General features: G+C 46.9%; 1 protein-coding gene and 1 long non-coding RNA gene across 7 annotated transcripts; one reads left to right on the top strand and one right to left on the bottom strand.

Moving 5' to 3' along the window:
* The first annotated feature begins 83 nt into the window (after positions 1-83).
* On the top strand, positions 84-27,284 carry LOC116408633 (proteasomal ATPase-associated factor 1-like). Of its 6 annotated transcripts, XM_031896327.1 has the most exons (10): positions 84-120; positions 2,978-3,071; positions 13,634-13,674; positions 13,955-14,058; positions 14,961-15,050; positions 16,544-16,642; positions 17,034-17,184; positions 17,968-18,162; positions 18,312-18,403; positions 19,293-19,935. In XM_031896327.1, exons 2-10 carry the CDS (start codon positions 3,049-3,051, stop codon positions 19,350-19,352), a joined length of 855 nt encoding a protein of 284 aa, XP_031752187.1. In that variant the 5' UTR covers positions 84-120; positions 2,978-3,048; the 3' UTR covers positions 19,353-19,935. The 6 variants fall into 6 exon arrangements, with proteins under 6 accessions (XP_031752187.1, XP_031752183.1, XP_031752182.1 ...); XM_031896323.1 differs by lacking the exons at positions 84-120; positions 18,312-18,403; positions 19,293-19,935 and adding exons at positions 10,627-10,765; positions 27,077-27,284; XM_031896325.1 differs by lacking the exons at positions 84-120; positions 2,978-3,071 and adding an exon at positions 10,108-10,467.
* On the bottom strand, positions 6,489-8,273 carry LOC116408644. The gene is made up of 4 exons (XR_004221101.1): positions 7,846-8,273; positions 7,508-7,603; positions 7,133-7,168; positions 6,489-6,581 (listed from the first exon to the last, which is right to left on the bottom strand). It is a non-coding gene; the product is annotated as an uncharacterized LOC116408644 (long non-coding RNA).
* Positions 27,285-27,500: the final 216 nt, after the last annotated feature.

Here is a 27,500-nt window from a genome sequence, read left to right as displayed (position 1 = left end):
AACTTGTTACTGACCCCCCAATGGGGCCCCCACCAGAGTTGTGAATTGGAGACTGGGTGAAACGAAGCAAAACAGCAGAGCTTACAATTGATCTGACAGTTACACTGAGCTTCACTCCAGGTAAGTGCCCTTTCTTTACACTATTATACACACTTACACACACTTAGAGCACACATATTAGAACCGTTTTTTTTTTTTTTTTCTAATTTTGCACACTTTATATAGTTTTCCTGGGTAAAAAGTCCCCCCAAGGAAAGGCCCCTAAATTGAGTGCAAAATGTTCAAAAACTTTCTGGCAATACACGTTCCACTTTAACCAAAATGGCTGGCAGTAAAAGGGTTAAACAGCCCCCCTAGTTATTTAGGGCTTGGGGCAAGCAGCAGGCTGTAACCCTGAGTGTTTCAGTCAGTCGTGGGAGGAGGAAGGATAGCTCAGCGGTTAGAGAGCCTGCCTTACACCAATGGGCCTTTTTGATTCCCACCCTGGGAGCCCTGCTTAGACCAATGTGGCTCAGCTCTGGTATCGATACCCAGTGGGTAGGTATTAGAATTGAGACCCATTGATCAGCAGAGCCCCCCAGGGGGTAGTTAGAACTCAAGAACCATCGATATAAGGTAAGCACCTACCCCACTGGGCCCCTTAGTGTGTGACCCTGGACACAGTCACTTGACCTCCTAGCAATGATGGCGTCTAGTGACTTTTTAATCACTAGGAGGCCAAGTGACTGTGTCCAGGGTCACACACTAAGGGGCCCAGTGGGGTAGGTGCTTACCTTATATCGATGGTTCTTGAGTTCTTGAGCTACATTTACATTTCCCCACAAATCCTCTTTTTTTCCGCATTTTCAAGGGCATCTCATGATTTATGATGCCGGCTATTAAATTGTCCCTGTCACAGTGTCTATGGCAGCTGGAAGCAACTGTCACAGGGAAAATCCCTTTCTTATCACTGGCAATAAGCAGCCAATTGATAGGGGAGCTGAGCTACAGTGCAGGGCCGATAGGGCTTCCGAGCCAAAATCAGTGCATTTTAGGGTCATTTCTGGAAATCTGATAAGGATACATGGAAATAATCATAGAACAGAAGAATCTACACTGGGGAGCTGATAGGGGAGTAATGGAGATATTTTTTGAGCAGTATAAGAGTGCCCAGCTGGTATATAATACAGGAGATATCCTCTGAGCGCTATCTGTTACCCCCTGCTGGTATATGGTACAGGAGATTCACCCTACTTCTATGCATTATCAGTAACCCTTCAGCCAGTATAGAGTTCAGCAGGGGGGGGTACTAACCATTTAAATGCGCTCCTGGGCCTTGGCACTTGTGGCCCCCGTTTGGCCGCATATTTCCCTCATACACAGTGACGTTTTACAAGGAGAATCTCCCAACTGCAGCCGTCCGTTCTCTTGCGCTTCCAATTCCAACCCTCAGAATGGCGCTGTAAGCACCTTAGTACCTGGATAGGAATGGGGAAAAAGAAAAGGAAGAGGTGGCGCCTCCCGGATGAAAGTGGAAATACAGAGAAAGACGTTTATATCAGGGAATTTCTCGTTATTTGCCCTGTTGCCGCATGTTTATTCTGTTTAGTTATTTTATCTCTTCTTTTAATATATATATATATAACATACACAGAAACCCTCCCGGCACTCTACCCTGTTAGGAATCAGTGGTATGACGATTATTGCGTCACAACCATGCGACCAATGATGACGGTGAAGCACGAGGGGGCAGTGTCTAGAGCTGTCCCCGCCCACATCATGTGATGGGGAGAGGACGCTAGTGGCGCGCAGGTATAAAAGCAGAACTGGTGCCGGCCCTGCGGAATGGCTGCGAGGGAGGAGGCGGTGGCTTGGTGGGTTGGCTCTTGTGGTGGCGCCGTCACCTTCACTGGCAACGTTCTTTTTTTTGTAGCTGCCAAATTAATAAAGCGGTGACTCCAGCATTGGAGGGGGCTTTGGTAATGTTATCACTGTTTGGGAGGAGCCAATTACCTGGGGAACACCCCTGAGGGGAAATGGCGCTCCCCAGCAAAGTGCTTTGGGGGGAAGGGGGTGTAAGGGCACATTTCTAGGGAATGCAAACCAAAAAGGAAAATATAGTGACACTCTGCAAAGCAGGAAGCAAAATCTGTGCTGCCCCCAAAATCCAACGTTTTGGCAAAATGTATTACATAATAATGAATAGATGAATCATATGTAACTGAAATAAACCTATGCTGATACCTACAGAAACAGAACTGCAGATAAACGGCTGTGGGCCCTGTAGCAGGAATAGAGAGCAGAGCTTTATATTTGTATCTCCCTTAGTAATACCCAAGCGCTCATAATATACTGTATATAGTGACATATATCCTTATAATGCGCAAGATCCATGAATAGTGATGAGCGAAAAAAAGTCACACGGTATCACCTCATTGTTCCCTGACCTACATACAGGCACTCACCCTGCCTTTAAATAGCCATGTAACTCAGTTATTTCTTATATCCTTATCATTTACAGTGGGGGGTACATTATCCCTTGTAATACACGAGTGATACTCAGAGATCCCTGTATAACTCAGCCTGCAGCCTTGTGCCTTTATATGGGGGGCACAGAACCCCTCAGTGACTGCTAATATCCTTATCACTTACAGTAGGGGGTACATTATCCCTTGTAATACACGAGTGATACTCAGAGATCCCTGTATAACTCAGCCTGCAGCCTTGTGCCTTTATATGGGGGGCACAGAACCCCTCAGTGACTGCTAATATCCTTATCATTTACAGTAGGGGGTACATTATCCCTTATAATACACGAGTGATACTCAGAGATCCCTGTATAACTCAGCCTGCAGCCTTGTGCCTTTATATGGGGGGCACAGAACCCCTCAGTGACTCCCAATATCCTTATCCTTACTGTGTGGGGGTTAGTACAGAACAGATGTAGGCAAGTTGATACAAATGAAGTATTTATATATCATATTTCTATGTTACACAGGTGAATCTGCTGACAGGATTATACCCCCAAAGTCTCCCATTCTGCAGTACCAGACTGTGCAGGGGCAGAACATGGACTCACACAGAATTATCAGGTATGTGATATCCCAGTTGTTTCTAAATTATCGTTCTTTGAGGCCAAAACTGTGGGTTCTAATTGCTCTTAGTGACATCACCGGTTGTTATGATCTGCCCATTATAGGCCCAACTGCCCCGACCCGCCAGGAATACCTGCCCCATCACTGTTGGCTTTTAATGAAGGCTCCGCCCCATAGTCTGTGCTGTCACATCTTGGTTCCTGGCCCCTAAATATACAGCCCCCAGAGGCACAAACAGCCCCCCCAGCCCAATAAATAGTGACTGTCTGTGGCACCTTACAGCCCCCCTGGCATTCCCAGTACCCAGAGGCACAAACAGCCCCCCCAGCCCAATAAATAGTGACTGTCTGTGGCACCTTACAGCCCCCTGGCATTCCCAGTACCCAGAGGCACAAACAGCCCCCCCAGCCCAATAAATAGTGACTGTCTGTGGCACCTTACAGCCCCCCCCTGACATTCCCAGTACCCAGAGGCACAAACAGCCCCCCCAGCCCAATAAATAATGACTGTCTGTGGCACCTTACAGCCCCCCCCTGGCATTCCCAGTACCCAGAGGCACAAACAGCCCCCCCAGCCCAATAAAGAGTGACTGTCTGTGGCACCTTACAGCCCCCCTGGCATTCCCAGTACCCAGAGGCACAAACAGCCCCCCCCAGCCCAATAAATAGTGACTGTCTGTGGCACCTTACAGCCCCCCTGGCATTCCCAGTACCCAGAGGCACAAACAGCCCCCCCAGCCCAATAAATAGTGACTGTCTGTGGCACCTTACAGCCCCCCCCTGGCATTCCCAGTACCCAGAGGCACAAACAGCCCCCCCAGCCCAATAAATAGTGACTGTCTGTGGCACCTTACAGCCCCCCTGGCATTCCCAGTACCCAGAGGCACAAACAGCCCCCCCAGCCCAATAAATAGTGACTGTCTGTGGCACCTTACAGCCCCCCCTGGCATTCCCAGTACCCAGAGGCACAAACAGCCCCCCCAGCCCAATAAATAGTGACTGTCTGTGGCACCTTACAGCCCCCTGGCATTCCCAGTACCCAGAGGCACAATCAACCCCCCCAGCCCAATAAATAGTGACTGTCTGTGGCACCTTACAGCCCCCCTGGCATTCCCAGTACCCAGAGGCACAAACAGCCCCCCCAGCCCAATAAATAGTGACTGTCTGTGGCACCTTACAGCCCCCCTGGCATTCCCAGTACCCAGAGGCACAATCAACCCCCCCAGCCCAATAAATAGTGACTGTCTGTGGCACCTTACAGCCCCCCTGGCATTCCCAGTACCCAGAGGCACAAACAGCCCCCCCAGCCCAATAAATAGTGACTGTCTGTGGCAACTTAAAGCCCCCCTGGCATTCCTAATACCCAGGCACACTCGGCACAGGGCCCTTACTGGGGGCAGGACAGGGAGTCGACCCACAGTCCATGTTGCTGCTGTTGAATCGCACTCAGCAAGTTGGCGCCGAGGCCGTGGCCAATGGGAATGTTGTTCCTGGGCATATTTAGTGCCCCAGCCGTTCCCGTATGAATCAAACCTCCCAACATGTAAAAAGTTGAAAGAGGGACAAAAACATCTGCCGCATGTAACGCTGCAAAAAATGTCCAGGCCCCGCCCACTCTATGGCCACACCCCAAAGAAAAAGCCCATTTTACAAAACTACAGCTGAAAAGCACAAGATGCACAGAGGGCGCCAGAGGGCAGAGGCCCCAGTCAGTTTATGGCACATTGTGGCTTCATATTGTGGCTTTCATTACGCACTGTGGCAGCTCCGTATCAGGGCTCAGTGGGGCACGGGGCATTTCTGAACAATTCCAAACTCAGAGACCCCCCAGCGCTGAATCAACTCACAGTGTTTTCTATATTTAAATAAAAATGACCCCTTTATAGACCTTTCCATTCTGTAAACTGTCTCTGCTGAAATCAGTTGCACTTATTTAATTACATTTGGTTTTTCTCTCTATACTCGCCCCCCACCCCCCGACATTTTAGCCGCTGCCCCGCCCTTTGAGTTGTATTTCTGCCTAACCCCACCCACTTGTGGGGCCTGGCGCGAGGGAGGAGCTAGTGCGGCACGCAGAAGAGCGCACTAAGAGCCGCAGGTACCTGAGGGGTCCGGGGGGGCGGGGGCAGCAGGAGCGGGAATGGGGTAGCTAGAGGGGGCTCTGGAGGGACTAGAGTATAAGCCGAGGGGGAGTTTTTGAGGAGATTTGGTGAAAAAGTGTTGTTATACGGGAGTATATCCGGGAGTAAAATGCTATTGCTATTTGTGAGATGGGATTCAGCCTTACAGACTCACACACACAGGGATATTTGTTATTTGTTGTTTTATTCATTTTGTTGTTTTATTGGGGCCTGTCAGCCCCCCCTGAGCCTCCCACTGCCCCCCCTGAGCCTCCCACTCCCACCCACTGCCCCCGCTGAGCCTCCCGCACCCACCCACTGCCCCCGCTGAGCCTCCCACTCCCACCCACTGCCCCCGCTGAGCCTCCCACTCCCACCCACTGCCCCCGCTGAGCCTCCCGCACCCACCCACTGCTCCCGCTGAGCCTCCCACTCCCACCCACTGCCCCCGCTGAGCCTCCCGCACCCACCCACTGCCCCCGCTGAGCCTCCCGCACCCACCAACTGCCCCCGCTGAGCCTCCCACTCCCACCCACTGCCCCCGCTGAGCCTCCCACTCCCACCCACTGCCCCCGCTGAGCCTCCCGCACCCACCCACTGCCCCCGCTAGCCTAATTGACCTATTTACCTAAGAATCCTAATAACTTGTCCCCGTTGGGAGAAAAGTCATGGATTCATCCTTAACAACCTAAAAAGAAATCAAAAAAAGAAATTTGTGTTATAAAAAACTAAAAAATGTTGTTATTTTGTTGTTTTTTGTTCTTTTGTTGTTTTTCTTGATTTTTTTGTTTTGTTGGGGCCTGCTGCACCACCCACAACCAACCCACTTGCAGCAGGGGACTCCGCTGAGCCTCTGAAAAAAGTTTTCTTTTATTTTTTTGTTTAATTTTTTTCTTTTGTTTTTTGTTTCTTTTTATTTCCTGAACTAACCTTTTTTTTTTTAAATTCCTAATCTAATTGACCTATTTACCTTAGAATCCTAATAACTTGTCCCCGTTGGGAGAAAAGTTATGGATTCATGCTTTACAAGCTAAAAAAGAAAAGAAAAAATGAAATTAGTGTTATAAAAAATGAAAAAATGGTTTGTTTTTTTTGTTGGGGCCTGTCAGCGGGGCCCCCTGCTGCACCACCCACAACCAACCCACTTGCAGCAGGGGACTCCGCTGAGCCTCTGAAAATTTTTTTTTTTTTTTTGGTGTTTTTTTTTTTTGGTGTTTTTTTTTTTGGTGTTTTTTTTTTGGTGTTTTTTTTTTGGTGTTTTTTTTTTTTTGGTGTTTTTTTTTTTTTTTTTTTTTAAACCTAACCTAATTACTTACCTAACTACTTACCTACGAATCCTAATAACTAGTCCCCGTTGGGAGAAAAGTTATGGATTCGTCCTTTGCCACCTAAAAAAGAAAACAAGAAGGACATTATTAGTGTTGGAAACCTTGGAATAGATGTGTAACATACAGACTAACACACGCAAAGGACAATGATACAAATGATTTTATCATAATCGGCCCGTGTATGGGCACTGCCGGCGGGCCTGCCCCACCCATATCTGGCCTGAAATCGGGCAAATCTCGATTGGGCAGGTTTAAAAATTCAGTTGGATCAGAGACTGCATCGGCTCGTTGATGGGGCCCCCGGACCGACTGCGCCTAAACCCGTTGTTATAATTCCATCGTTTGGTCCCAGGGCCAAACGATTGAATTAGCCTGGATTCTCCCAATATCGCCCACCCGTAGGTGGGGGGTATCGGGAGAAGATCCGGTTGCTTGGCAACATGGCCACGCCTTATTATCTATTACTGATGATAAACTAATAATAAGCCCATCAGTAACTACCGATGCAATGCCTGCAACCCCCCCTGAGCCGCTAAGTACCCTATACACACAGACCCTGATCCAGCAGCCCATTTACTCACAAATAGTTATATCTGGTGTTTTCTACTTACGTAAACGACCGTCTCCATATGGGCAAACTTTCCAGGCTAAAAAGGAAAAAAAAAACGTCAGTTTTTTATACAAATGAACCAAACCATCAAGTACGAAGGGAACAAAGAAAGGGACTAATGCCGCACAGTATGTATTGAAGAGTAACCGTTCCTTCCATGGGCCAGGGAGGCTTCTGGGAGTTTATATTAGGGATGCCCCGGGTCCTTTATAAAAGTTTCGGCCGAATACCGAACCTGAATCCCAATTTCCATATGCAATTAAGGTAACGGAAGGGCTCATTCCGGCTCATATACACATTAATATTGTAGGAGTAGGAAAGAATAAAAACGGATAGAAGCTGAGAGTGCAGAGACGGGTGTAAATCTGTATCTTACCTTCTTCTTCTTGTACCTGAACGGTGCGCAGACACCTCTCACACAGTCCAGGATACAATCACAGAATCTGGGCGCCATTGTGGTAGATGGTCGTTACTGTCGTTATATGGAAGGAAACAAAAACACAGCAATTAGTAAGTAAAAACACAGCAATTAGTAAGTAAAAACATAGCAAATAATGTGAAAAGTCTTTTCTTAGGAGTAAAAAGTATTTGTTTCTAGTTAATCAAAACATGTGAGATTTTCCGACTCAGGGAAAATGATGGGAACGGTGAGATTTTGGTGCGAGTGCAAATTAGAATTGTAACAGGGAGGAGCCCGTAGCAGGGACAACTTACCGTTTCTGCTCTAAAAAGCAATCTGAAGTGTTTCCCCAAGTTGTAACAGTTACGCACACACAGCTGCTATTGTGACATCAGTGTTGCCATGGGAACCCATTGTGACATCAGCTGCAGGCTTCCTTGAGCATTTAGCCCTTAGTTGCAAAAGGTTTTGCAATATGAGCTGACCACATGGGTGGTCTAAAGACATCAATGTTGCCATGGGAACCCACTGTGACATCAGCCGTGAATCAACAGTGAATTGAATGGTTAAACACCCTTTAGGTGCCAGTGTATGATGATTGGTCAGGGCCCACCTTAGCGCCAAAGAAGGGTTTAGACATTTGAACATATTGTTATGATTTCCTGTAGATCTATAATAGCAAATGTATTTCCCCCCTAATCTCGCCTTAAATGACCGAATATGAATGTATAAATATATGGGTACCCTAATGCCCCATACACTGACCCCCAATAACAGGAATATGAATGTATAAATATATGGGTACCCTAATGCCCCATACACTGACCCCCAATAACAGGAATATGTATGTATAAATATATGGGTACCCTAATGCCCCATACACTGACCCCCAATAACATGAGTACCAAGAGAACAAATAGACATTCCCTGCAAAGCTAACCCTAACTGGCCCCCAGGCTGATGCAAATGGAATGAAATTGGCTTTAGCTCCCCTTTAAAAGAGACCCAACCCCCCCACACATTCCCCCCCCCCCCCCCCCCCCGCATGGGTACAGGGCCACATCTTTCCATTTGCTATTTTATTTGTTTAATTATTTGCCCATCTCTTTTGCATCTTTCCAACTTTCGAATGGGGGTCACTGACCCTGACAGCAAAAACGATTGCTCCGTGAGGCTCCAACTTTCTTGTTACTTTTTATTACTTTCTTTTTATCTTCCAGTCTCACATTCACACCGCTGCCTGGTTGCTAGGGTAAAATGGGCCCTAAAACCCAGAGAGCTGCTGAAATTCCGAAACAAAAGGCAAAATCAGTAAACAAAACACAGAATATAAAAAACAAAGACCAACTGCAATTTATCTGGGAATGTCACAAACCCCAATGGGCCAAGTCCCCCCTGTATATACCAGCAGGCCCTGCTATTACTGGCAGTAACTGTCTCGCCATGGAACCCCATTACACCTGCTGCCATTCTCACAGTATTAACGCTGGGGCCCCCAAACCCTTCACGGTTGGTCATTGGGGGGCTGCAGTTATAGGTTTGAAAAAGTGGGCGGAGCCACCAACAGTCAATCATATAAACCCCATTAAATTTCATTGGTTTAAATTTAAAATGATGCCATTCTCATACTATTTACGCCAAGGCCCCCAAACTTTTCACAGTTGTTTCCTGGGCGATTTTGACTTAGGGTTGGAAACTGGCCCCACCCAGGCCTGTACTGGCCCAAATATCCCCCCCAGCCCAATAAATAGTGACTGTCTGTGGCACCTTACAGCCCCCTGGCATTCCCAGTACCCAGAGGCACAAACAGCCCCCCCAGCCCAATAAATAGTGACTGTCTGTGGCACCTTACAGCCCCCCCGGCATTCCCAGTACCCAGAGGCACAAACAGCCCCCCCAGCCCAATAAATAGTGACTGTCTGTGGCACCTTACAGCCCCCCTGGCATTCCCAGTACCCAGAGGCACAAACAGCCCCCCCCAGCCCAATAAATAGTGACTGTCTGTGGCACCTTACAGCCCCCCTGGCATTCCCAGTACCCAGAGGCACAAACAGCCCCCCCAGCCCAATAAATAGTGACTGTCTGTGGTACCTTACAGCCCCCCTGGCATTCCCAGTACCCAGAGGCACAAACAGCCCCCCCAGCCCAATAAATAGTGACTGTCTGTGGCACCTTACAGCCCCCTGGCATTCCCAGTACCCAGAGGCACAAACAGCCCCCCCAGCCCAATAAATAGTGACTGTCTGTGGCACCTTACAGCCCCCCTGGCATTCCCAGTACCCAGAGGCACAAACAGCCCCCCCCCAGCCCAATAAATAGTGACTGTCTGTGGCACCTTACAGCCCCCCCGGCATTCCCAGTACCCAGAGGCACAAACAGCCCCCCCAGCCCAATAAATAGTGACTGTCTGTGGCACCTTACAGCCCCCCTGGCATTCCCAGTACCCAGAGGCACAAACAGCCCCCCCAGCCCAATAAATAGTGACTTTCTGTGGCACCTTACAGCCCCCCTGGCATTCCCAGTACCCAGAGGCACAAACAGCCCCCCCAGCCCAATAAATAGTGACTGTCTGTGGCACCTTACAGCCCCCCTGGCATTTGACAGAACCCACAGATCACCAGTCAGGACCTGCTTAGGTGCCAGTGAGATTCTCTCAGAAAGACTAAACATAAATCCCAGGCTGCCCCACAACACACTCTTGCTACTGTGTGCTGAGGCTAGTGCAGCTGCACGCTCTGACAGATCCTTCCGCCTGATGCTCAGGCTGCACCCTGATTGGCTCCCACTCAATACACAGAGGGCAACTGAGGTATCAAGTTCCGTTTGAGTCAGAGCAGTCAGTGATTCATAGGGAGATAGTTATTGTGGTACAATGTAAGAATGGCTGCTGCCGCCACAATGCTCTCCATACAGGGGGACTGGGACCAGGTCCTGAGGTGAGACACAGAGTCTGGGGGGCTTTGCAGACACTTGCATGTGGGGAGTTGCTAAGCTACAGGTCTGAATGTACTATTAACCCTTTGCTTCAGCAATGCACATTCACTAACATGTAAAGCAGCTGTCTAACCCATTGGTATTAATGCATTAACCCTTAGTGCAGCGCTCCCCAGAATGAGGATGCACCCCCCTAAGGCAGCCAGATACTATGGATAAAGGCCAAGCACAACTATCAGTGAGGATGCTGTGAGGGAGAGAATGCTTCTGTATAATGCTTCTTACTTCTGTATTATACAGGTATGGGACCCGTTATCCAGAATGCTCGGGACCTGGATTTTCCGGATAAGGGATCTTTCTGTAATTCGTATCTCCTACCTTAAGTCTGCTAATAAAATTATTTAAACAGTAATTAAACCCAGTAGGTTTGTTTTGGCTCCAATAAGGGGTAATTATATCTTAGTTGGGATCAAGTACAGGTACTGTTTTATTATTACAGAGAAAAGGGAATCATTTAACCATTAAATAAACCCAATAGGGCTGTTCTGCCCCAATAAGGGGTAATTATATCTTAGTTGGGATCAAGTACAGGTACTGTTTTATTATTACAGAGAAAAGGGAATCATTTAACCATGAAATAAACCCAATAGGGCTGTTCTGCCCCAATAAGGGGTAATTATATCTTAGTTGGGATCAAGTACAGGTACTGTTTTATTATTACAGAGAAAAGGGAATCATTTAACCATTAAATAAACCCAATAGGGCTGTTCTGCCCCCAATAAGGGGTAATTATATCTTAGTTGGGATCAAGTACAGGTACTGTTTTATTATTACAGAGAAAAGGGAATCATTTAACCATTAAATAAACCCAATAGGGCTGTTCTGCCCCCAATAAGGGGTAATTATATCTTAGTTGGGATCAAGTACAGGTACTGTTTTATTATTACAGAGAAAAGGGAATCATTTAACCATGAAATAAACCCAATAGGGCTGTTCTGCCCCAATAAGGGGTAATTATATCTTAGTTGGGATCAAGTACAGGTACTGTTTTATTATTACAGAGAAAAGGGAATCATTTAACCATTAAATAAACCCAATAGGGCTGTTCTGCCCCCAATAAGGGGTAATTATATCTTAGTTGGGATCAAGTACAGGTACTGTTTTATTATTACAGAGAAAAGGGAATCATTTAACCATTAAATAAACCCAATAGGGCTGTTCTGCCCCCAATAAGGGGTAATTATATCTTAGTTGGGATCAAGTACAGGGACTGTTTTATTATTACAGAGAAAAGGGAATCATTTAACCATGAAATAAACCCAATAGGGCTGTTCTGCCCAAATAAGGGGTAATTATATCTTAGTTGGGATCAAGGACAGGTACTGTTTTATTATTACAGAGAAAAGGGAATCATTTAACCATTAAATAAACCCAAGTAAGTAAGAGGTATTTAACCCTTGGAGCCTATCACTAAACTGACCGAGAGGGTAGAGTATTAACCCTTTTTAGTAGTAAGAAAAGGCTAAATCACCGGGGTGTGCCAAACACAGACCCTGGGCAATGGTTGGCACACCTGTCTTCCTTCAAAAGTAGGGTTGCCTCCTCACCCCTTTAATACCGGCCCCATCCTGGCATGGCTAATTAGCAATTCATTTAGAAGCAGGCTGCATGGCTGCACATACATCTCTTTAGTCTGCAGCATGCCTTTGAATTCCTTGCTACTAGCCATGCAGAATGTGGATTTAATATGTGACCAGTTGTAAAGGGGTACCATTCTAGTGAGCGCTGCGCTGCCATCTTGTTTCTTGCCCCTGGGACTGTGCATATGAGCAGTAAAGCAATGTTCTGGGGTTGAGGGGCAGATTTATAAAAATGTGAGTTTGGAGCTTAATACATAAAAACTCACCCAAGTTCTATTCGTCCCTATGGGATTTTTATTAGAAGCGTATTAATGAAATGGTGAGTTCTATCTTTCACCCATTGATAAATACGCCTTTAAAAATTCAACAGGAATGAATAGAATGTGGGTGAGTTTTTATGTTTTAAGCTCCAAACTCACATTTTCATAGACTTTTTGGGTGCAAGAGCCCCTTTGAGTTCAGAGCCCCCGTTGCTGATAACAAGGTTACACATATACCAAATTATTTAGTTATTAGCTGTAGCACCAAGGATATTTACAACAGCACGTAAGTGTTTATATTCTCAGCTTTCATATTCCCTGCACTGCTGGTTGTGACTCCTGAAACAGAACAAATGCAGCTTTTTAACTGACTTCTTACACATTGTTTCAAGAGTCAGAGCATGCAATGTAAGTACCAGTAGTGCAACACCTCAGGGGGCCTTCACTTACTGCTCTGCAGTTGCGCCCCACATAGTTGCACTCAGTGCTGCTCCGTCCATTCTGCCTCGTGCTCAGAATAGAGTCCGGCTGTGCCCAGAGTTGTGCTGGGCCCCAAGTGCTCCACATACTGCTCTCCCCCCCCCCCCACACACAGTTCCAGACTACCAGATGGGGGGAGCACAGGCGTATGGGTGGCGAGGAGTGAGCTGTCGGGGGCTGCAGGTGGGGAGCAGGCTGGGCCGGTGGGGGCTGCAGGTGGGGAGCAGGCTGGGCCGGTGGGGGGCTGCAGGTGGGGAGCAGGCTGGGCCGGTAGGGGCTGCAGGTGGGGAGCAGGCTGGGCCGGTGGGGGCTGCAGGGTAGGGTCAGACTGGGTCAGTGGGACACTGGGAAAAAACCCAATGGGCCTTTGCCATCGTGGGCCCCACTGGGCCAGACCCGATCCCAGCTGACCTCCCTCCCCAATCGCCTCTACTTATGCAACCTTGGAGGGAGGGACGGGGCCCTGGCGGGGCATGTACAGGGGCCCTTGGGGGGCCCACACACTCCCAGTCCAACCCTGAGGCAGGGCCCACTGCGTTTTTTCCTCCCGCCAGCCCCGTCCCACCTATTGACACAGGGGAACCCAAAGTTGCTGCCACCCCCAAACCAGTCAGTAGCCCCAGGGGTCACTGCAGCACAGTTGCACTAAAAGCATAGGGCACACACATCAGCTGCACGGTGGCGCCGGAAATGACACCAAATGGGCTTAGAATATGTTCAGTCGTTTATCAGTTGTGTGTGTGTAGCCTTGTGGCCCGTCGCTAACACTCTTTTTTTTTTCTTTACAGGGAGGCTGAGGGGGAAGTCTGGGTATCGTGCAAGATTCCTGGTAGGTTTGGTTCTTTTAGCCGCTCATTGTGCCCGGTACAATGGGCCTGAAGGGCCAACCCCTTGTCTGTAGATGGTTTTGGGGGGAGGTCGGGGCCAGGGTGGTTTGGGGGGAGGTCGGGCCAGGGTGGTTTGGGGGGAGGTCGGGGCCAGGGTGGTTTGGGGGGAGGTCAGGGCCAGGGTGGTTTGGGGGGAGGTCGGGGCCAGGGTGGTTTGGGGGGAAGTGGCCGGGGGTTGTAGTTTTCATTTTCCCCATTTCTCCCTGTTTTTCTGCCCTTCAGGAAAGCCCACGATACGCGGCAGCCTGACGTCAAAGGGAATAAGTTCTGATGAGGTTCCGGAAGTGACCGCCTCCGAGGAGTTTGTTGTGCAGGAAGTCACCAAGGTGCGGCCCATGTCTATGTCACAGGGCTCAGTGTGGCACAAGGTGGTTTCACCCAGATTAAAGGGCAAGTTCTGCATAAAACAAAAACACTGCATGTGAATTTCTTGGCCCAGTGTTTATAAATAACCCCCATGTGCCACAAGGGTACGTAGCGCTGTACAATCTTACAAAATAAAAAATTACACACAGGGAGGACAAGTGATATAATATATAAATACAATAAATATATATATATAAGTGCCATGTGGTATTAGACACAGTAGGAAGGAGGTCCCTGACCCGCAGAGCTTACAATCTAAGTATTGTCCTTACTCCTTGACCTATTCTGCATCAGGACTGTAGTAACCTGCTAGTGTAGACATTTTGGTTAATGGCATTCCTGCTTTTTTGCCATTGCTTGATGATGATATTCCTGTTCCTGTTTGTGCTTCCTGTTAAGCTGAAAGCAAGCATGGAGCAGGCCAGATCTACCTGCCATGTTCTAGTAAATATACCAACAGTTCCAGTGTGTATCATGCTACTTCACCTGAACTAACACAGCAGAAGCATTAACTCACTGCTAGCCAGCAGTTTATTACAAGGACCACTCCGTGTGTATCACTATGCCAATCAGGGCCTTCCCTGTGGGTCCCCCTATTCTGCCAGTAGCAGAAACTTCCCCTTGGTTTGGCCACAGTGTCGTTGTGCTTGGAATTCTGGGAGGTGCAAAGAGGTCTCTGATCAGTGATTAGTGAATGTGGGGGGACAGCGTGAAAGACTGAGCCTTCACTCGGGGAGACCCACTACATACAGGTTTTGTTTACAGGTCAATTTGCCTTTAAAAATAAATGTCTCCATGCACAGGTATTGGTGTGATTGTATCATGAGAGACTGAATCACTGTCTCCCCTGTGTGTCTTACAGAATAGAATCCCTGTTTCCTGCCCCGGGGAGAATATTTCCTGCACATTTCTGTCTCCTTATGCAAGTTTCTCCCACATCCATGAAAAAAACGTAAGTTTTACTTTCATTTTGTTTTACTTTTTTATATGTTTAGATGCCTTTTTAATAATTAGATGAATTATATCTTTCTGTACAGGCTATGAGCAAACTTAGGGGGCTGTTCCTGCTGAATTGTGCTTAGTACAGGGGAATCCCTATGTGCCATAGTTTTATGGTATCTCTCTGTACAGGCTATGAGCAAACTTAGGGGGCTGTTCCTGCTGAATTGTGCTTAGTACAGGGGAATCCCTATGCCGCCATAGTTTTATGGTATCACTCTGTACAGGCTATGAGCAAACTTAGGGGGCTGTTCCTGCTGAATTGTTCTTAGTACAGGGGAATCCCTATGTGCCATAGTTTTATGGTATCTCTCTGTACAGGTATGAGCAAACTTAGGGGGCTGTTCCTGCTGAATTGTGCTTAGTACAGGGGAATCCCTATGCCGCCATAGTTTTATGGTATCTCTCTGTACAGGCTATGAGCAAACTTAGGGGGCTTTTCCTGCTGAATTGTGCTTAGTACAGGGGAATCCCTATGCCGCCATAGTTTTATGGTATCTCTCTGTACAGGCTATGAGCAAACTTAGGGGGCTTTTCCTGCTGAATTGTGCTTAGTACAGGGGAATCCCTATGTGCCTTAGTTTTATGGTGTCTCTCTGTACAGGCTATGAGCAAACTTAGGGAGCTGTTCCTGCTGAATTGTGCTTAGTACAGGGGAATCCCTATGTGCCTTAGTTTTATGGTGTCTCTCTGTACAGGCTATGAGCAAACTTAGGGAGCTGTTCCTGCTGAATTGTGCTTAGTACAGGGGAATCCCTATGTGCCTTAGTTTTATGGTGTCTCTCTGTACAGGCTATGAGCAAACTTAGGGGGCTGTTTCTGCTGAATTGTGCTTAGTACAGGGGAATCCCTATGTGCCATAATTTTATGGTATCTCTCTGTACAGGCTATGAGCAAACTTAGGGGGCTGTTCCTGCTGAATTGTGCTTAGTACAGGGGAATCCCTATGTGCCATAATTTTATGGTATCTCTCTGTACAGGCTATGAGCAAACTTAGGGGGCTGTTCCTGCTGAATTGTGCTTAGTACAGGGGAATCCCTATGCCGCCATAGTTTTATGGTATCTCTCTGTACAGGCTATGAGCAAACTTAGGGGGCTTTTCCTGCTGAATTGTGCTTAGTACAGGGGAATCCCTATGCCGCCATAGTTTTATGGTATCTCTCTGTACAGGCTATGAGCAAACTTAGGGGGCTGTTCCTGCTGAATTGTGCTTAGTACAGGGGAATCCCTATGTGCCATAGTTTTATGGTATCACTCTGTACAGGCTATGGGCAAACTTAGGGGGCTGTTCCTGCTGAATTGTGCTTAGTACAGGGGAATCCCTATGTGCCATAGTTTTATGGTATCTCTCTGTACAGGCTATGAGCAAACTTAGGGGGCTGCTCCCCGTTTTTGAATGCTTTCCTTGTTGCTCCTCACATCGTGTCTCCCTGCGTTCTCCTACAGGTCAGCTACTTGGACATCTCCAGTGGAGGGGACCTGGGAGTCTCCAGCAGCACAGATCAGACCTTTAAGGTGTGGGAGACCCATAATACAGAAGTAAAGGTAGGAAAGGGGAGCTTCCCCGAGGTTACCCCCTGCCATACCGAGCATGAATTCCAGATGCCCCTTTTCCATGTCAGTATGCAGGAGCAGAACTAGGGGTGAATAAGACTGGGGGGCACTTAGACCTGGGTGCCCACTGCACACTAAGAAGAATAAGAAATCCGTTCTCAAGCTTCAGCCTTGCACTCCATACTTTAATCAAAACAACTACAAGTAGCTGAATACTTCCCTGGTCTAAATCCCTGAATTCCCTGTCTCTCTGTAGCACCCCCAGAGAGAGGTGGCAGCCCCCCATTAATAGATCACCCGTCTGGCTGCCTCCGGCCCATCATATTACAGCCATACACCGCCGATACCCTTATATACAGAGGCCATTGTTTGGTTATTGCAGAGCGTGCTGGAAGGTCACACAAGGGACGTCTTTTCCTGCAAGTTCTTCCCTTCGGGGCAGGAGGTGCTGAGCGGCGGGTTGGATTCGCTGGTGAAGGTCTGGTCCGTGAATGATGGAAGCTGCTTAGCGACGATGAAAGGACACAGAGGAAGTAACCACAACAATGTCATTAAAGGAGAAAGAAAGGCATTTGGGCATTTTACTGCCAATAGATTAGGCACATTAGTGCCACCTACAACCTTATACTTATTCTGCAGAAAGCTTTACATGCCTGAGTAACAGCCCTAGAAGCTCCCTCTGTTTGTTTAAAATACCAGCTGCCATTTTAGCTTGGTCTCAGTAGCTTCTGTGCTGCAGCTCTGGCTGCTTTTAGATCAGATTGCACAGTTGGGAGGGGGAGTGAATTCTGATGGGAGGGGGAGTGAATTCTTATGGGAGGGGGAGCAGGAGAAGGGAGGGAGAGAGGAGCAAACTGAGCAGACTGGTAGAAGCAGGAAGTCTGACACAGAAAAACATGTATACACAAAAGGAGAAAATAAATCCTGTTTTTCTTTTGATAGAGGACTCTGAGTTCTTATTTACATAGACCTTTCTGCCTGCATCTGCTGAGCAATGCACAATAATGGAGAGCTCAAACCCTCTGGATAGGACACAAGTGGGGCTCATTTATCAACACTGGGCAAATTTGCCCATGGGCAGTTACCCATAGCAACCAATCAGATTGGCTTATTTTTTTTTTTTAAACCCGCTGCATGAAGAACAATGAATGCCACAAGTGCAAATGTGCCCAGTGTTGCTAAATGATCCCCACTGTGGTGCAATATGGAGCAGTAGTGGCATTTCTACCATATATTATATATATTTACCATTTACAATGAGTAAGTGGGAAGCCCATACAGTGATACAGTTACCCATGAAGCAATGTGTCCTACAGGTATCCTGGACATAGCTGTTGTGGCCAATGGACAGAATGTCATTTCCTCGGGGCAGGACGGCACGGCTCGGTTATGGGACTCTGCCCAAGGCGCCTGCATAGCTGTGGTCGATGACTCCTACTCTCCTATCAACGCCATCGCTGTGGCCGAGGTTGGAAACGCAGTCAATCTGGGCTCTCCCAAGGAAACTCCTAGTAAGTTCTGGTTTTTAAACAAATCAAGTTGCCCTTTAAGAGCTAGAGCTGCCACTGGGATCTTCCGGCTGAGGATCTCTAGCTCTGCCATAGGCAAGCATTGTCCAACAGCTTGTAACTTGTGAGTAGCAGCTGTTTGTATTTCCCAGGTAGCAGGGAAGTAGGAACAGAAGGCAAGCTGGTGGTACTGGCCCGCGAGGATAAGTCATTGGAGGGAGTGAGCCTGCACAGCCGCCAATCAGTGAGTAGAGACCTGCATGTAAATGCAGCAATCTCCTTACTATACATTGTTCCACCCACACTAAGGGTGAAGACACACCGGGCTACTAGTAGCAGCTACTTTCTCAGGGCTACTAAACTCTAGAATATGCCCTGCCATAGACAATACTGAGAACTGCCTCTGCTAAACACACACAGTTATTAGTAAATGATCAGCATTGTCTGTTTTAGTAGCAGTGACAAGTAGCTGCTACTAATAGCTCTGTGTCTTCACCCTAAGGCGGTTATTGAGCAGCTAGGTAGGGGCATAATGTATAGTAAAGGGGCTGGTGGGGGGCAGACTATTGTACAACAAGGAGACAGGCAGACAGAGCATTTCCAGAAAATTTGGTGGGGGGGAGGGCAGAGGAATGTACAGTATAGAGTGTACAGTAAGGAGATTATTGGGGTGATTGAAATATTAAATAAACCCAATAGGGCTGTTCTGCCCCCAATAAGGGGTAATTATATCTTAGTTGGGATCCAGTACAGGTACTGTTTTATTATTACAGAGAAAAGGGAATCATTTAACCATTAAATAAACCCAATAGGGCTGTTCTGCCCCCAATAAGGGGTAATTATATCTTAGTTGGGATCAAGTACAGGTACTGTTTTATTATTACAGAGAAAAGGGAATCATTTAACCATTAAATAAACCCAATAGGGCTGTTCTGCCCCCAATAAGGGGTAATTATATCTTAGTTGGGATCAAGTACAGGTACTGTTTTATTATTACAGAGAAAAGGGAATCATTTAACCATGAAATAAACCCAATAGGGCTGTTCTGCCCCAATAAGGGGTAATTATATCTTAGTTGGGATAAACCCAATCTATGAATTCAAAATCCAATCTGATGTTAATTGTCTCCCAAGCGATGGAAACAGGGGTTCTTCTGCGCCACCGGGAAACCGCCCCCAAAATCTCCGCCGTAATCACTTCCCAGAAACAAACTGACGCCAAATGTGGGAAAGAGAGCGGCAAACACTACAGCCAAAGGCTGGGGCCCGACAACGAGAGGCAGTTTGTGTGCTCCTTCTGCGGGAAATGCTTCAGAAGCTACTGCTACATCAGTGCCCCGTATGCAGCAAATGCTTCTCGAATAAATCCGTCCTGATCCGGCATCACAAGAGCCACACGGGGCAGAGACCATTCACCTGTAGCTACTGTGAGAAATGCTTCTCCCACAGAGCCGGCCTGCTGGAGCATCTCAGTCTGCACGCGGGGGATAGACCCTACGTGTGCCCCGAGTGCGGCAAGTGCTTTAAGTACAGAGCGTCCCTCACGAGCCATCGGAGGATTCACCGAGGGAAGAGCATCTGTGTGTGAGGGAACGGCGCTCCGGGTTCCAGACTGACAATTTGGAATCATTTAGTGTTTAGTGCCTTTAAAAGGAAGAATTGCCTGTTATAAGACGATAACATTCCCCAAATGCATCTATCCAATCATAACAGACATAAAGATATTAATATTCATCACTCCTGCGATTCCTTTGGAAAGGGTCAACTCCAAAAATAGCTCTTCAAAAACACAAAGTCAAAAAATACACGGCGGTTTAGGAATTCCAGACTACAGGTCATTTAACCCAGGGGTCCCCAACCTTTTTAGCGCCAGGGACCGGTACCGAGCCAAAAATGTTTTCCACGGACCGGGGGGTGGGGGGTCTGTGCACGAATTTCAGGCGTGGGCGTGCGCTTTATTTGCACCTTTGGGCGTGCGCTTTATTTGCACCTTTGGGCGTGTGTCACGTTCTCCACGCCTTATGCATGCATTTTGTCACGCCTTCTTGTGTGCCTTTATGTGTGCGACGCGGGAACCACTGCGGCCCATTGCCTAACCCAGGGGTAGGGTACCTATGGCTCAGGAGCCAGATGTGGCTCTTTTGATGGCTGCATCTGGCTCTCTGCCAAATCTTTAATAAAAAAAATAACGGGGGGCGTGGCCTGCACTCGGCAGATAGAAGACGTGTTCTAAGCCTTAGAACTGTGTTCTATCCGCTGAGCGCAGGCCACACCCCCCTCCGCATCACATCCGGCATCCACCCTATCTGCCGAACGCAGGCCACGCCCTCTTCCGCATCGCATCTGGCATCCTTGGCACCCACCCTACATTGCCCCTGCACTCGGCAGATAGAACACGTGTTCTAAGCCTTAGAACACTTCTATCCGCTGAGCGCAGGCCATGCCCTCCTCTGCATCGCATCCGGCATCCTTTGGACCCACCCTACCTTGCCCCGCAGCATCCGCGGCCAAACATATTGTATGGCTCTCACGGAATTACATTTTAAAATATGTAGTGTTTATGGCTCTCTCAGCCAAAAAGGTTCCCGACCCCTGGCCTAACCTATCGGCTATTGCAGGATATGTATTGGGCAGGCAGTTGTGGAACTAATGGAAAGTATTGACGTTGTCATAAAACCGTCAGACAAGGGAGGAGGAATGGTAGTAACAGATACAGCTAAATACAATAAGCATAATAATGTGTTTATTCCATGGGGCAGCCATATTTCCCAGGGTGCCACAGTTGGTATATGCCTGTGACCGTGTAAAAAAGAAAAGGAAAACCCCTATCAGGGTTTATTTTCCATGTAGTCTTTGTAAAGTCTTTCAGTACAGCCATAAAACTTCTACTACTGGAGATCATTTTACAATTCAGGAAATACGACTCGGTTACTGTAATGTAGGTACTGGAGTGCCATTGTGGCCTTTACTACGTAGGGAAATCTAATAGGAGTCTGAAATAATAGGAGAACATATTAATAATATATATAAAGTAGGGAATCCCGGATTCAGTTTGGGATTCGGGTGATTCCAGGCTTTTTTTAACGGATTCAGTTTCGGCTGAATCCACAGTCCCGGCCGAACCAAATCCTAATTAGCATCCGGAAAGGGTTAAATGGTCAGGGGGGGGGAAATTTTCACTACGCGCGCGGCAATTTTTAACCCGTTCTGGTCCTAATTAGCACTTGCTAGTCAGGAATTGGTTCGGGATTCGGCAGAATCCGTCAGGGTGGGTTTGGGGGTTCGGCCGAACCCATAAGAGTGGGTTGGGTGCATCCCTAATATAAAGGGTATAAGAAACATTTAGGGGCACATTTACTAATCCACGTACGTCCGAAAAGCATCCGAATGCGTTTTTTTTCGCAATGATCGGTATTTTGCGACTTTTTCGAGCGCTCAATACGAAAAAGTCGCGACAATTCGCGAAAGTCGTAATGGCTATGAAAAAGTTGCGACAATTCACGGAATTTGTAATGGCTATGAAAAAGTCGCAAAAAATACGAAAAAGTCGCAAAATGTTCGTTTTCCAATCCGAGAGATGGTTTGTATTGAATTAGTGAAGCCACATTGGAGAGGGGGGTGACACCATAAAACGGGAGAGTTGGTGGATACATTGAAATCTCTTCATCCCCAAGGTATTAACGTCTATAATCTTAGAGCTTTTATAATGTAAGAAAAAAAAGTCCCTCGCTACAATCTCCTTTATATGCCTCTTGTATGTGTTTGTATTGGGGTTTATATAGAATGTAGGTGATAATATCCTGTAGGTGACAGTCTATAAAGATTTCTACTTAGGTCTTAAATTGGTGATAATTAGTGATGGGCGAAATGTTTTACCAGACGTGTTTCCCCCGCGTCAAAAGGATAGTCGCGCGTCAAAAGGATAGTCGCGCGTCAAAAGGATAGTCGCGCGTCAAAAAAGGATAGTTGCGGGTGACAAAAAAGGATAGTCGCGGGTGACAAAAAAGGATAGTCGCGGGTGACAAAAAAGGATAGTCACGGGTGACAAAAAAGGATAGTCGCGGGTGACAAAAAAGGATAGTCGCGGGTGACAAAAAAGGATAGTCACGGGTAACAAAAGAAAAGCCGCAGGCGACAAATTTTTTTAGACGCGCAATATTTTCGCCGTTTCATGAATCTTTTGGCGAAGAGAAACGGGACAGATTCGCTCATCACTAGTTCTTCCAAACGTTGAAGAAAGACATAAGATGCAGGGCCGCCGCTCCCTATAAGCAGAGTACTCAGTCTGCATAGGGCACCAACTCCCAGGGGGGCACCATCCCAGCTGCTCCAAAAAAGAAACATTTTTATATATTATAACATACCCCCCAACACTGTCCCGCCGGTTTTTATAGCGCATCCCGCTCTCCCGGATAGTTCAGTCAATCTATGGGGGCACTTACTATGGGGACATTGTCTTTGGGGGCACTGTGTGTGGGGCCCCTATAGTAGGTGTTTTTTTATTTTATTTTTACTTCCGTAATATTTGGGGGAGGGGGCACCAAAGTAAATTTCTGCTTAGGGCACCCATTTGGCCAGCAGCGGCCCTGATAAGATGAATTGACTTCACGTTGCCCCACGGATTCCTGGTGCCTCTATGCCCTAAATGCCGTGACATCTGCCCAGCATGACTCCATCTCCCCAAGCTTACTCGCTCTGTTCCGATATATACGGATATTTAGCCATTTGGACGCAGATTAAATCTTAAAAAAAACCAACTTTTTGTTCCTGTGATTTTTAGCGCTAAAAATTGAGAAAATAAATTCATGTTTTGCTGTGACTTTTGCTTCCACTTTCCATTATTGTGCTCTGTACTTTCACTTGAAATCTACTCTCATTAATTGTAGGAATTTGTTGCATATAAATACCCCCCCCCAACACAGGAACGCCAGGAAGGCGGGGTTGCAAGGATTAGGGCCGCCAACATTTGTGTGTAACGATACCGGGCAGCAATGAAGAGGGCAGGCCAGAGATGTAGAAGGGGCAGGGTCAATGATGTAGGTGGGCGGAGTTGTGATGTAAAGGGGCGGTCCGATGCTGGATGGGTGGCAACCCCAGCTAGGGCAAAAAGTTAAACTTTTTAATTCAACCACAGTTGCCATGATACAAACTCAGAAATTATATTACGAGGGAGGCACTGGTTCTGGATTTGGTTGGGCAGTCGGCCACTCTCCTGGCCGAACCGAACCCTAAAATCGTATGACTTTTTATCATATAAAATGGAATTTTTATCAAAGAATTTGGGGTTCGGCCAATCTGAGAATACTGAATTCAGTGCATCCCTATATATTACTGAATAGCCGGGGGTGTAACTATACAGGACCCCCACTCTGTAACTGCTGGGGGGCCAATAACCAGTCATTCTACTGCTGTTCACATGGTGAAGCTCAGTGTTCCCAATAGAAACAGCTGATGTAGTTGATATAAATAGTTCCATTAATGAATGTGCTAATGAGCAGTCAGTTCATTGGGGGGCAGTGGAGTTTGCCCTAAGGGCCCTTACATATGGGCAATTAGCCGTGCATTCTCAGTAATTAGTAACTTCCCGTTAAGGTTCTTACACGGAGGCTTTTCTTGAGTCAGGCCTAACAATACAGGGGACGGGGGGGCCCAGACCACAGAATCTGCTTCCTCCATTTTGCATCCCCACTCCGTGCTGGCTCTGAGGTAGGGGAGCGGAATTTATACACAAATTGGGGGGCATGGAGGGGTGGAGGGAAGATGCGTAAGGGCAGGGAGCCTGGTCATTTTGCTACTCCACACTGAGCCCCACTGAAGATTATTTTTGCAGGGGGGCCCAGGACAGAGTAGTTACGCCACTGGGCTTGAGTGCACTTACCTGCATCATAACTGGTTTGATTATATTCTGTCTGCTCATGGGTTTGATTGCACTTGGGATTTTTAATGCCAATACCCACCCCTATCCCTACCCCTAACCCTACCCCCTATCCCTATCCCTATCCCTATCCCCTACCCCTATCCCTATCCCCTACCCCCTATCCCCTACCCCCTATCCCCTACCCCTACCCCTACCCCCTACCCCCTATCCCCTACCCCCTACCCCCTATCCCAACCCCTCTATGGACACTGCCTGTCTGAGTGCAGAATTAGAACTTGCGGCTACTGAGGCCTAAAGGCCAAAGCCTGATGCACTAATGGGGCAGCTACACTCCCTATCCTGCATGATTAATAAGGAAGGAGGCTGACCAATCAAATGGAAGATTGGCTACTCACATGACCCAGAGACAAGTGAACAAGAAACCTTGGGCGGCCGACTGACCAACATTTGCAGGGGGGGAAGTGATGGCCATGTCCAGCAGCGGAACCTACCAACGGACCTGAGGGGTGTAAGGGGATCTGTAACCTCTCCCCGCCCACTTACTGACCCAGAGGCCATTGCTCTCCAGGAAACACTGTTTTGGGCAACCAGGGAGGAAGCTGAGGCTACAGCACCCACAGACCCACTGTTGGGGTTATTAGCCCTTCTGATAAATGCATGCTGCAGGGCTGCGCTGATTGTATTCACATTGAACTTTCTAGAAGTTTCCCTCAATTCTCAAGTGACCTGGTATCCCTGCCTTTTGTACCCTTGTCCACTACCCATCATGCACAGGGACAATCCCTGGGGTTTACTCTGAAAACTGACCAACTGCACAGAAGCATTTCATTATTTCTATTTTTTGTTTTGCAGCTCCGCAGTTTGGAATGTCAGCAGCTGTCTGGTTGCTAGATCCAAGCTACCTTAGCAACCAGGAAGTCATTGAAATAAGAATCTGGTAATACTTTTTTGAATAAAAATAGGCTATAAAATGTAACAATAGCAATAAAACTGGAGGCCTCACAGAGCAATAGGTTTTGGCTGCCGGGGTCAGTGACCCCCATTTGAAAGCTGGAAAGAGTTTGAAGAAGGCAATTATTATAAAACTATATATAATAATGAAGACCAATTGAAAAGTTGCTAAGAGTTTGCCCATTTTACAACACACTAAAAGTTAGACTTACAGTAAAGGGGAACCATCCCTTTAGAACATGGGATGCTGGAGTTGTAGTTGAAAACAGCTCTAAATGTTATAGAATAACAGCAGGGTAAGACTTTAACCATTTGTGTGCCACCCACCATGAATTGTACAGACCCATTGATAAGGCCTGGGCTGTGCTGCATATTTTCTGGCAAAATGAAAGAGGCACAGACGGGGTTAAATTATCTCTGGCTTTGTGGGAATTCACTGAAGGGCTCATATCTTATTAATAAAAGGGATTGTATTGGGTAACAGTAAATACAGCCGTTTAAACTGATGCACAGCCTTAGTGTCCCCTTTAAAACAGAAAAATCTGAAGCTCAGGCCCAGCTGGTTATAGCTAAGGAGAAACACCTGATGTGGGGCTGCGGGTTTTTCACAAACAGATTTACTTTTGAAATGTCACATGGGGCTAACCATATTCTTATTTTCCCAGGGTGCCACAGCCATGTGACCTGTGCTTTGATAAACTTCACTCACACTTTACTGCTGCGCTGCAAGTTGGAGTGATATCCCCCCCCCCCCCCCCAGCAGCCAATCAGCAGAACAATGGGAAGGGAGCAAGATAGCAGCTCCCAGTAGGTATCAGAATAGCACTCAATAGTAAGAAATCCAAGTCCGGCTTGGGACTCCTCCAGTTACATGGGAGTAGGAGAAACAATAGGTTAGCTGAAAGCAGTTCTAATGTGTAGCGCTGGCTGAAAGCTCAGACTCAGGCACAAGGCACTGAGATGGCGCCTACACACCAATATTACAGCTTCAAATACATTTGTTGGTTCAAGAATAAAAGGTTAAATGGCAGAGGGAATTGTTTTCTGTGTAACAGTGTCATTTAGAAATAAAAAGTGCCCCATAAATATCATGATAGTATCCCTTTAACGTTTAGTATGTTGTTAAATGGCCAATTCAAATAAACTTTTTAGTTGATTATTTATTTTTCATAGTTTTTGAATTATTTGCCTTCTTCTGACTCTTTGCAGCTTTCAAATGGGGGTCACTGACCCCGGCAGCTAAACCCTATTGCTCTGTGAGGCTCCAGGTAAATTGTTATTGTTACTATTTATTACTTATCTTTTTATTCAAGTTTTCCCCCCTTTTTTTATATACCAGATTCTCATTCAAATCACTGCCTGGTTGCTAAGGTAATTTGGACCCTAGCAACCAAATAGCTGCTGAAACTCCAATCTAGAGAGCTTCAAAACAAAAATAGAAATAATTAAAAGAAAAACTACAACTATACAAAAATGAAGACCAATTGCAAATTCTCTTGGAATTTTACTCCCTGCATCATACTAAAAGTTAGCCTTAAGGTGAACCACCCCTTTAACTTTTAGTGTGATGTAGAGAGTTATATTCTGAGACATTTTGCAATTGGTCTTCATTTTTTAGTATTTGTAGTTTTTTAGTATTTCCTTTTCAGTTCAGCAGCTCTCCACTTTGGAGATTTAGCAGCTATTTGGTTGCTAGGGTCCAAGTTACCTTAGCAACCAGGGAGTGGTTTGAATGAGAGACTGATATATGATTAGGAGAGGGGGCTGAATAGAAAGATAAGGAATAAAAAGTAACAATAACAATAAAACTGGAGCCTCACAGAGCAATAGGTTTTAGCTGCCGGGGTCAGTGACCCCCAAAACCGCAAAGAGTTGGAAGAAAAAGGCAAATAATTCAAAAACTATAACAAATAAATAATAAAGACCAGTTGAAAAGTTGCTTAGAATGGGCCATTCTATAACATAGTAAAAGTTAACTTCAAGCTGAACCCCCGTTAAGGGCAAGGACTACTATACACTGAGCCTAATTGTTAATACTGGTGATTATAATGGAATACTGATCCTATGTTACTGCGGGATTGTTCCCCAGGTGGTGCCCCAGACTCCCCTGCTGCCCTGGACCGCTTCACTCTAGCCAGCTGGCCATTCAGATTTTGCACAAAGCTACAGTCCTCTTATAGTCCATTGATATTGCCCTGCAGTGGCTACAAGGACACAACCAGTGGGCAACATCTCCACAGATCAGGACCTCAGGGCCATTACCACTATAACTGAACCCGGAAATGGACAAGTCCAAAACCCAGGGGAGGCGCTGAAACCCTCCAGCGGATTGGGCACCATGGAAAGAACCTCCGAGGCTGCAGAATCCCACAGGCACCCAGGTCTGGATTGTTATGACGTTCCTGACTTGGCAGATGATGATGTCTCCCAGCTTTATGAAGCTTTGGATGAACTTTCATTGGTAGATGGAGCTCAAGTTATTGATTCAGAAACTGCTTTGCCCCATGTCTCCA

Source organism: Xenopus tropicalis, chromosome 2 (assembly GCF_000004195.4).
Source record: "Xenopus tropicalis strain Nigerian chromosome 2, UCB_Xtro_10.0, whole genome shotgun sequence".
Lineage (NCBI taxonomy): Eukaryota > Metazoa > Chordata > Amphibia > Anura > Pipidae > Xenopus > Xenopus tropicalis.
This window is presented reverse-complemented; position numbering and strand designations above follow the sequence as displayed.